The 11,432-nt window shown below is 51.2% G+C and overlaps 1 protein-coding gene across 1 annotated transcript; it reads right to left on the reverse strand.

Annotated features, from left to right (window-relative positions):
- Positions 1-320: 320 nt before the first annotated feature.
- Positions 321-11,122, reverse strand: EAH_00028450 (hypothetical protein, conserved; the record flags this gene model as incomplete). The annotated part of the gene is made up of 14 exons (XM_013396309.1): positions 321-373; positions 770-942; positions 1,060-1,157; positions 1,476-1,714; positions 2,172-2,256; positions 3,048-3,524; positions 3,932-4,926; positions 5,278-5,399; positions 6,064-6,140; positions 6,459-7,188; positions 7,357-7,475; positions 8,112-8,458; positions 8,781-10,223; positions 10,915-11,122. 14 exons carry the CDS (start codon positions 11,120-11,122, stop codon positions 321-323), a joined length of 5,166 nt encoding a protein of 1,721 aa, XP_013251763.1.
- Between the last annotated feature and the right edge of the window lie 310 nt (positions 11,123-11,432).

Consider the following 11,432-nt stretch of genomic DNA (forward strand, 5'->3'; position numbering starts at 1 on the left):
ATATATTTTTGCATGCATGTATTACTTGTGAATAAACATAAATATATACATATATACAGATATATATGTATATATTTATATATTTATTGTTTAAAAGATTTGCTGAGACTGAAAGTAGAAACCCTGTTCAAGTAAAGTTTGCTTCATTCTCTCCGGTTCGTCAACAGCAACAAAACCCTCAAGATCTCCCAATGCAAATATGTTTGTAAACCCTAAACCCTTATTATTTTTAATTGGTGTATACACCTGAGACCCTCTTACTGCCACTAGCAATCGAGGTGAGCTTCGCAAAGCTTGCAGACATAACGCAATTCCTTGCTCTAATAAAGGCTGCTGATGCTGCTGCTGCTGCTGCTGATGCTGCTGCTCATGTCTTAGGCAAACAAACAAACACACACACACAAATAAACGCATGCATGCATGCATGCATAGCAAATATACCAAGCAGCAGCAGCAGAAGCAGCAATCAAACTCATGCAGCAGCAACAGCAACACACAAGCAGCAGCCATGCAGTCCCGACCAACAGCAGCAGCAGCAGCAGCAGCAGCGCTGCAGCAAGGAAGAAGCTGCACCGCACCGGCAACAAAGCACCAGCAACAAAACAGCAGCAGCAGCAGCAACAACAAAACAACGGCAGCAACAACAACAACAAAGCAGCAGCAACAACAACAACAAAACAGCAGCAGCAACAACAACCACCAAACAGCAGCACAGCAGAAGCAGCAGCAGCAGCAGCAGCAGCAGCGTACGTTGCACTCTGTGGAGAACGTTTGTGTGTAGCAGCAGCAAGGAGACGGCTGCTGGTGTCTCCTCTTGATAAAGCAGCAGGTGTGAAGTCGACGGGAAATGGGAGCTCTCTAAGAGCAGCTTCAATAGATAAAGAAGCTAGAGACTTTGCTGCTGTATCCAGCAGCACAATGAGCGACTTTATATTCATTGTGCTGATAAAAGAGCAGCAAACAAAGCCTACGCCACTAATAGAAACAAAATAAGGAGGCTTTGCTGCAGAAGCTGCAGCACCAGCTTGCTGTAAACGCATGCTTAACGCAGCAGCAAACCACTCTCCTGCTGCTTCCGCTACTGCTGCTGCTCCTGCTGCTGTTGTTGCTGCTGCTCCTGCTGCACGAGACGACATCACACTACTTATCGGACCCAGCTGTAAACACAAACAAAACACAAAAACATGCAGCATGCTACACCTCCCTATACACTCCAAAAGAAACAAACATACTACCCAGCAGTAGCAACAGCAGCAGCAGCAACAGCAGCAGAAATAGCAACAGCAGCAGTAACAGTAGCAACAAAAATAACAACAGACAGCAGCAGAAGCAACAGCAGCAGCACCAGCAATAATACCACCAGCAGCAGCAACAACAACAGAAGCAGCAACAGCAGCAGCAACAGCAGTTAACAGCAGCAGCAACGACAGCAGTTAACAGCAGCAGCAGGAACAAGAGCAGCAGCAAATACTCACCTGTATGTATATCCGAACAGCATGAAAAGCAGTATTTGAGAAAGACGGGTGTACATACAGCGCAGCGGGAGGGATATACTGCTGGCTGTCGCTGCTGCTGCTGCTGTTGCTGCTGTTGCTGCTGTTGCTGCTGCTGCTGCTGCCGCCACCAAAGAGAGACCCCACAGGAGCAGAAGCATTTGCAGGAGGAGACAGCAAATCTATTCCTTTCAAGTCCACCACACGCGAAGGCACTGTCTCTGCATCAAACAAAACCCTAAACCCTAAACCCTAAACCCTAAATTGCAGACCCTAAACCCTAAACAATAAACCCTAGGACTCGTCTAAGTAAGAAGAAGAGCAATGCATGCGCATGAAGCAGAAAAAACACCAGCAAAGAGAGCAGCAGAGACACCAGCAGCAGATAGCAGCAGCAGCAGCAGCCGGCAGCAGCAGATGTAGCAGCAGACAGCAGCAGCTGACTGCAGCAGTTGCAGATATCAGTAGCAGAAACAATATATAAGAGCTACGCCTCTACAACAAACGCGCAGCAAAGCAACGAGGACGAGCGCAGCAGCAACAGCAGAGACAGCAGCAGCAGCAGCTGCTGCTGCTTCTCTTAACAGACAGCAGGCACTGCGCCAGCGAAAGCAGCAGCAGCAAACAGCACAACAGCAGCAGCAGCAGCAACAGCAGCAGCAGTGTCTGCGGACAGACCTGAGACTGCATGCAAGGAGGAGGGCCTCAACGTCCTAAGAACAAGAGTAAGAAGATCAACTGCTGCTTCATCACTCACATTCCCCTAAAACAAACAAACAAAACCCTAAACCCTAAACCCTAAACCCTAAACCCTAAACCCTAACAACGCCGCTTTTACCCTAAAACCGCCCCAAACAATGCGCATACACCAGGAAGCAGTAACAACAGCAACACGAACAGCAACAACAGCAGCAACAACAGCAGCAACAGCAACATCAGAAACAGCAGCAGCAGTACCAACGACAGTAGCAGGATGCGCAGCAGCGACAACAGCACCAGCCGCATCAGCAGCAATAGCAGCAGCCACAACAGCAACGACAACAGCAGCAACAATACCAACAGCAAGAGGAGGAGGTGCAGCAGCAGCAACAGCAGCAGGGGTAGCAGCAACAGCAACAACAACCGCAGCAGCAGCGACAGCAACAGCAGCAACAGGAGCAGCAGCAACGACAGCTGCAGCGGCAGAAGCAGCAGCACGAGCAGCAACAGCAACGACAGAAGCAACAGGAGTACCAGCAGCAGCAGCACCAACAGCAGGGACAACAGCAGCAGGATGAGCAGCAGCAGCAGCAGCAATAGCAGCAACAGCAGCAGGATGAGCAGCAGTAGCAGCAGCAGCAACAGCAGCGACAACAGAAGCAGGATGAGCACCAGCAGCAGCAGCAGCAGCAACAGCAGCGACAACAGCAGCAGGATGCGCAGCAGCAGCAGCAGCAGCAGGATGAGCAGCAGCAGCAGCAGCAGCAGCAGGATGAGCAGCAGCAGCAGCAGCAGCAGGATGAGCAGCAGCAGCAGCAGCAGCAGCAGCAGCAGCAGGAGCGGTTGACTGCTGACTTGTATGGTTGCGCGTATAGCTAGACTCTGCCAGAGACTGTCTCTCCACGCCCTGGTGAGCCGACTGTCTATAGGCGCTCTCATTAACTCCTTTTTTAATGCATTTCTTGACAGCTGAGGAGACAGTAGCATGTCTAAAGCCATCTCAGTCAGCAGCGAGTTCGGACGGGGTATATCCTGCAGCCGAGAGAGCAGCCGACGATTTGCTGCTGCTACTGCTGCATCCGATATATCTACTGCACCTGCTGCTGCTGCTGCTGCTGCTGCTGCTGCTGCTGCTGGAGCTCCTGCTGATGCTCCAGGAGGAGCTAACGGTAGCAGCATTGCATATAATACACCAGCTAATGCATGCACTGGGCCTGATAGAGACAGCACTATGCTGTCTCCTCTCCTAATTGTGCTATCATCTGCATCGGCAGCAAAAGATCCTGAAGAGAACGCTGCAGCAACACCAGCGCGAGCTGCTTCCTCCAATACCTAACACACACAAACCCTAAACCCTAAACCCTAAACCCTAATAATACGTGCCAAACCCTAAACCCTAATCAATGTGCAGACACTATAAACCCAAAGACAATATATATATATATATATATATATATATATATTATATAATATATCAGCACTAACAGCAGCAGCACCAACAGCAGCAACACGAGGGGCAGCCACAGCAGCAACAGCAGCAGAATCATAGAAAACAGCAGTAATAGCAGCAACACTGCAACAACAGCAGCAGCAGCACTTCTTCTGTCGCAGCACTGCATATCAGCACCAGCACTGCTCAAGCAGCAGCAGCACAACAGCAGCAGCACAGCAGCAGCACAACAGCAGCAGCACAACAGCAGCAGCACAACAGCAGCAGCAGAAGCAATTGATTGCCTGACTCCTTGCATCTGATCCGCAACAAGAAACAGAAATACTTCTGCTGCTGCTTCTTCTCGAGAGACAAGCTGCTGCCCCACCCAGCAGCTAAGGTGCAGCACAACAGCTGCTCTGGGATCGCTGGGATCGTCTCCTCCCTTCAGCAGCACGCTGCACTTCTTATAACAAGGGTGATAAGGAGGGAACCGCAGCAGCCTCTGCCGCGCTGGTGGTGGTGGTGCTGCTGCTGCTGCTGCACCTCCTCCTCCTGCTGCTGCTGCTGCTCCTGTTGATATAGACACCAAACCCCGGCGAGTCCGATTGCTGCTTTTGCTGCTGGTGCCTTTGTTGTTGCTGCTGGCGCCTTTGTTGTTGCTGCTGCTGCCTTTGCTGCTGCTAGTGTTGCTGCTCTTTTGCTGCTGCGTTTGCTGCTTGGGCTGTACAGACACCTGAGGCTGCCTCGGGATAGAAAATAATTCAAACGAAGACAGAGGCACCTCTGTTAAAGTGCGAGGGCTTGAGCAAGGTACAGGCGACCCTGGTGCTGAAGCTAAGCTGATGCTGCTGCTGCTGCTGCTGCTGCTGATGTGGATACCCGGAGTCTTGCTTGTGCTGCTGGGTGGTGGGCTAGGCGCGGGTTCTTCCTGCTGCCACTGCAGCATAATATGCTGCTGCTGCACATGCTGCTGCTTGCTGCTGCTGCTGCTGCTCCAGCCTGCAAATGCATTAGCTCGAGGTAAAGATAGACCCCACCGCTGCAGCAGCGCAGCAAGTGCTTCCTGTCTCCTATTAAAAGCATCACTCCAACGCAGCAGCAGCAGCAGATCCAGCTGCTCGGACCCAAATCTAGCTAAAGTTTGCTGCTGCAGTGAGACACATAGACAATCCGTTGCAGGAGACTGCACCACCAACTGCACCATCAAAGGAGACAGCTCTTCAAGCAAATCTACTGCTGCTGCTGCAGCACGACGCAGCCGCGCAATGTCAGACACACCCAAAGCTGAGTCATGAGCAGCATCTATAGAAAATACACACACACACACAGCAGCAGCAGCAGCAAATCTTCATTCTGTTGCTGCTCCTGCTGCTGTTGCTGCAGGCATTCCTACTGCTGGTGCTGCTGCTGCTTCAGCTGCTCGTGCTGCTCTGCTGCTTATGCTGCTGCTGCAGGGACCCTCCTATTTTCTGTGATATAAACAGCAGCAGCTGCAGCAACAGCAGCAACAGCAGCAGTACCAGCAGCCACAACTGAGAGCCAGCAGCAATAGCAACAACAACAGCAACAGCAGCAGCAACAGCAACAGCACCAGCAGCAACAACAGCAGCAACAGCACCAGCAGCAGCAGCAGCAGCAGCAGCAGAAGCCAACCTATTGCAAAGTCTATTGCTGCTTGCAAGACATCACTAGGGATGAAGAAGATATGTCTGTAGGCAGACATCTGCTGCTGCTCCCTCACAAACCACTCTCCAGGAGGTGTCTCCTGAAGTGCTCTGCGCATAAACCCTAAACCCTAAACCCTAAACCCTAAACCCTAGGAAGAGAAAGGCAGAGGGTTGCAGAAGGCCAGGTAATGTTTGCTACACAACAACAAATGCAGACAAAGAAGAGACAGAGACAGAGACGGAGAGACGAAGACAGAGACAGAGATAAAGATATAGATAAAGATAAAGACAGAGACAGAGACAGAGACAGAGAGACAGACGGAGACGAAGAGATAGAGACAGAGAGACATACAGACAGAGACAGAGACAGAGAGACAGAGACAGAGACAGAGAGACAGAGACAGACAGACAGAGACAGAGACAGAGAGACAGAGAGACAGAGACAGACAGAGACAGAGAGACAGACAGACAGAGACAGAGACAGACAGAGACAGAGACAGACAGAGACAGAGACAAAAAACAAACCAAGAGAAGAAGACGCAGAGAGAGAAATAAATAAAAACAAACAGAGACAAACAAAAACAAACAAACAAACAAACAAACAAACAAACAAACTAACTAACTAACTAACAAACTAACTAACTGACAAATAAAACAAACAAAGGCAAACAAACAGAGGCAAACAAACAAATAAAAAAATAAAACAAACAAATAAACAAATAAAACAAACAAACAAAAACAAAAAAAGATAAAAGGCGTCTCCGCTCCTCACCTAATAAACGCAAAAATCATCTCCCCTGCATCGGCCAGACGCTGTCTCCAGTTGGAGTGCAGCACCTCCACCTCAATCTGCACAAACCCTAAACCCTAAACCCTAAACCCTAAACCCTAAATGGGGCAGGCATTAGGAGGAGAAACTCTAAGAGAGAGCTGATGCAGCAAAGTTAATGCAGCAGAAACAGGGGACACAGCAGCAGCACCAGCAACAGCAACAGCAGCAGGGCATCAGCAGCAGCAGGCCGCCTGCAACTGAGCAGAACAGATCGCAGCAGCAGCACTAGCAACAGGCGCAGCAGCAGCAGCAACAACCACCACAGCCACAGCTACATCCTCAGCAGCAGCAGCAGTAGCAGCAGCAGCAGCAGCAGCAACAACAGCAGCTGTTACCTGAATGAGGGCGCCGCTGTCGTTGGAGACAGGGAGATGAACAGCAGCTCTAACTGCTGTCCCCGTAGCAACAAGGCGGCCCATCAAAGCGTCTCTTCCTGCTGCTGATAGCATTTCAACGATGAGTCTCCTTGCTTGCAGCAGCAGAGAGAGATCTCTGCTGCTGCCTCCCTCCTCTCCTGATGCTGCTGTTGCTGCTGCTGCTGCTGCTGCAGGACCTGCTGCTGCAGCAGAAAGGAAGAAGCAGAAAAATATTATCACATTTGGCTGCTCCGGCGCACACTCCAGAATATGCAGCCGCGGGGCCCTGCATCTACCTTCTGTCTCTTCTGTTTTATTTGTTTTATTTGTTTTGTTTGTTTTATTTGTTTTGTTTGTTTTATCTGTCTCCTTCGGCTGCCAACTGTCTACAGGGAGAGACAGCTGCTGCTGCGGCTGCAGCACACCCTGATTCGCTGCTGCAGTACTACTCCCTGCTGCTGCTGCTGCTGTATTCTCTGCTGCTGCTGCTGTATTCCCTGCTGCTGCTGTTGTTGCTGCTCCTTCTGTTGTACTCCCTGCTTCTGCTGCTGCTGCTGCTCCTTCTGCTGTACTCCCTGCTGCTGTTGTTGCTGCTGCTTCTGCTGCTGGCTCCAGCAGCAAATACTGCAGCGCCGGCCCCACAGCTGCTTCGATTGCCCCCAAAGGCCGCGGGTCTAAGATAGCAACCGTTACCCCCCCGGGATGATACCTGCAAACCCCAAACCCTAAACCCTAAACCCTAAACCCTAAACCCTAAACCCTAAACCCCAAAACGCAAAAACACCAAAACCCTAACCCCAAACCCCTAACCCCAAACCCCAAACCCCTGACCCCAAAACCCTAAACCCTAAACCCTAAACCCTAAACCCTAATTTACGTGAGTCGGTGGTAGCGTCGGATTGCTTCGGAGACAGGAAGCCCCTGCCCCTCAGCCCATCGCTCCAGGCCTCGCCAAGTGCCGTGGTGAAGGTGAGACAGACGCCCCTTCCCGCACTTCTGCAGCAGCAGCAGCAGCAGCAGCAACAGCAACAGCAGCAGCAGCAGAAGCAGCGGTGTTAGGAAAAGGAGAGGAGGAGCAGCAGAAGCAGCAGTGTTTGAAGCAGCACCAGCAGCAGCAGCACAAACAGCAATGCAAACTAACTGTGAAGGAGACAGCCTTATAGCTAGCTAAGGACCTTCCCCCTCACCTGCCAGCCTCCCTAGCTAGCTAGCTATAACTAGCAAGCTAGCTATTAGCTAGCTAGCTAGCTACAGCTAGCTAGCTAACTAACAGTAGCTAACTAGCGAGTAATTAGCTAGCTAGATAGCTGGCTACAGCTTGCTGTCTACTACAGGTAGGCAGCTAGCTAGCTATAGCTAGCCAGCCCCCTAGCTAGCTAGCTAGCTAGCGGTTTTGCTTACGAGGAGTAGGTGCGTAGCGACGGCCCTTGGTTGAGCGTAGAGCAGATAAGCATTAAAGCTGCTGACTGCAGCAACGAAGGTTTTCTCTACATCTTTAGCTACGAAGACAGGCTCAGCTAGCTGGCTAGCCAGAGCTTCCAGCAGCAGCGGCAGCTGCTTCGGCTTGCATGCAGCAGCAAAAGATGTATAAGAACCACCGCACACAACTGCATGCCTACCCCAAGGTCTTACTACGCCTAATGAGTTAAACTTAACACTGAGATCTCCTAAAGCAAAGTCTGCACCACAGCTAGGTGGGGCTGCTGCTGCTGCTGCTGCTGCTGCAGCTGCTGCTGCTGGGGCTGCTGCAGCTGCTGCTGCTGTTCCTGCTGCTGCTGCTGCTGCTGCTGATGCTGTTGAAACAACTGGAACGCTGCGACGCACATAAAAGGAGACAGCTGAGCGAGAGCAAGACGGACAGGAGACAAGCAGCACCTTCGCACCATTCTGAAGCAAATACTCCCGAAATGCAGCAGCAGCAAACCCCGCGCGAGACACGCTGCTGATTGTTAGCGGTGCTGCTGCTTCGCGCTGACGACCTGCAACAGCAGCAGCAGCAGCAGAAGCACAAGCAGCAGCAAAAAATAACCCTACATATGTTTCGCAGCAGCAAATAAACAAGCTGCAGCAGGAAGAGAGACAGCAGAAGTGCTACAGCAGCAACAGCAGCAACAGCAGCAACAGCAGCAACAAGAACACCAGCAGCAGCAACACTACCACCACCAGCAACAGCAACAGCAGCAGCAACAGCAGCAGCAACAGCCACAAAAAAGAACACCAGCAGCAGCAACACCTGCACCAGCAGCAGCAACAGCAGCAGCAGCAGCAGCTTGCCTCCGTCTCTGAGCGTAGCAATCTGACATGCAAGTAGGCGAAGCCTTCTGGGCCCGCTGCGGCCAAGGGGGTCGCCCCTGTCTCCAATAGTGTCTCCTCTATGAGAAAGGAGACAGTCGCTGAGCAGCTCTTCTTCACCTTCTAACTCTAGCTGCTGCTCCAGCAGCAAGCGCTCTACACCCCGTCCCCCTGAGTACCCAACAATACTAGCTGCTGCTGCTGCTGCTGCTGACGATGCTCCTGCTGATGATGATAGTGATGATGAAACACCACCAGCAGCAGAAACTGAAGCACCATATGGGCCTGCTGCTGCTGCTGCTGCTGCTGCTGCTGCTGCTCCCGAAGCCACAGCAAGCGATGAACCCCACACCAAACGCCTGCTGCTGCAGCTCCCTGCAATTCCAACACCCAAAGGGGCTAACTGCTGCAGCCGCTGCTGCAGCTGCTGATGCAGCTGCTGCTGTTGTTGCTGTTGCTGCTGCTGCGGCAGCACCAGACCCTCATCCTCATGGACAGACCCCGTCAACGGCTCCCGCGAATAATCCTGCTGCTCCTGTTCCTGCTCCTGCTGCTGCTGCTGCTGCTGCTGCTGTGGATTCAGCACCACCGGATCCAGCTGCAGCGTCAGCTTCGGACGCCTTCCCGCTTTGCTGCCCTTGCGCAGCCACCGTCTTGTTGCTATTGATCCCTTGGGTGCATCAGCAGCTTCCTTTTGTGCTGCTGCTGCTGCTGCTGCTGCTGCTGCTGCTGATACTGCTGCTGATACTGCTGCTTGATGGGTACTTTCTGCTGTTCCTGGTGCTGCAGCTGCATTCTTTGCTGCTCCCCCTAGAGAAGCAGCTGCTGCTGCAGCTGCTGCTGCTGCTGCTGCAATGACGTCTGCTGCTGCGGGGTCAGACGTTTCTGATGCTGCATTACTGCTAACCGACTGGGCTGCTGCTAACCTGTCTGATTCTGCTGCTGCTGCTGCTGCTGTTGCTTCTGTTGCTGCTGTTGCTGAGTCAACGGGTATTGCTACTGTAGCAGCAGCAAGAGGAGCTGCTGCCGCTGCCGATTCCTCTCCTACGGCTGCTGCTCCTGTTGCTTCCTGCTGCTGCTTCTCGTGCTGCTGCTTCTCGTGCTGCTGCTGCTCTTGCTGCTGCTGCTGCTGCTGCTGCTGGTTTGTGCTGCTGTCGCCGTTGGGCTTGAGCTCTTGCGGCCCTGTTGCTGCTGCTGCTTGCAGCGATGAATCTGTCTCTTTGCTGCTGGCGTTGTACGGACAGACGAAGAGAAGAAGCAAAAGGAGACAGGTAACGGAGACACGTGAAATGCAGCACCGAGGCCTTGAGTTTAAGCAGCGAGACATTGCTGCTGCTGCTGCTGCTGCTGCTGCTGCAGCAAGACGCAGCAGAGGCCTGTGGGGCCCCGCAGCGGCTCGCTGCTGCTGGCAGCCAGAGAGGAGATAAGGATACAGAAGAGACCGAAAGGAGACTGCAGCAGCAGCAGCCACACATGCAGCATCAAAAGAAGCAGCAGCAGCAGCAGGCCCAGCACCAGGAGACAGCAGGCAGCAGCGAGCGAAGACAAACAAATCAAAGGAGACAGTCTCCTGGTTGTCGTCTCCACTACTTCAGCAAAAATAAAAGCATGTCCCTGTTTTTGGTGTTAATTTGTGCTGCTGCTGCTGCTGCTGCTGTTACTGCAGCAGCAGCAGCAGCAGCAGCAGCAGCAGCAGCAGCAAGAAGGCTGCAGCGACAGCGGACCAGCAGGGAGGCCCCTCTCGCTTCTCGCCTTCTCTCTGTCTGTGTATAAACATCAGTAAGACAATAAATAAATAAATATTTAATATATTTATTCTCTCTTTTGCGTGCAAGCTGCTGCTGCAGCAGCTCGATTGCTGCGCCCCCCAACTGCGGGAGACGCCTAAGCAAAGTCTTCTTCGCAGTAAGGCAGCAGCAGCATTTTTAACGCATTTGTTTATAATAAACTGAATAAGAAGAGATGCAGCAGCAAATAAAGATTATTTATATATCTTTTATTATATTTAATACCCCTTCTTAAACAAATCCTCGAGAAAGGCCTTTACTTCATTATTATGAATATCCTTCTATATAATTCAAAATAGTGTTGTATACACCCCAAAGAAGCTGCCTATACACCGCAGCTTCTCTTCTTATTATACCCTTCTTTACCCCCCTCTCAGTCTCCTCTGTCTCCTTTGCTTCGGGCGCCTTGTCGTATTGAAGAAGTACTCCAAACTGCAGCAGCAGCAGGCTATTGCTGCTGCTGTTGTTGCTGTCTCCTTGCTGCTGCTGCTGTTGTCTCCTTGTCTCCTTGCTGCTGCTGCTGTTGTCTCCTTGCTGCTGCAGTGCCGCCGACCAAGAAGGCATACGTGCTGCTGCTGTCTACTGCAGCAGCAACCCTCTGAGGTGTCTCCATGTGGGGAGAGAAGAAGAGAAAGAAGAGACAGCGGGTTAACCAAGCTTATTGTTTATATTTGATTTTAGACGCTCAACTCTGTGAAGCTCTCTTTTTTATTTAAAACCCGCAAAAACTTAGAGGGAGCAGCAGATGCCTTGAAGTATAGTATAATATTATGTTATATAGTATATATATTATATATAATGTATATTATATTATATATATATATATTCATTATATAATATATAATATATACAATATACTGTATATATTTAATGT

The sequence above is a fragment of the Eimeria acervulina genome, genomic scaffold, assembly GCF_000499425.1.
Source record: "Eimeria acervulina Houghton genomic scaffold, Eah_scaff250, whole genome shotgun sequence".
Lineage (NCBI taxonomy): Eukaryota > Apicomplexa > Conoidasida > Eucoccidiorida > Eimeriidae > Eimeria > Eimeria acervulina.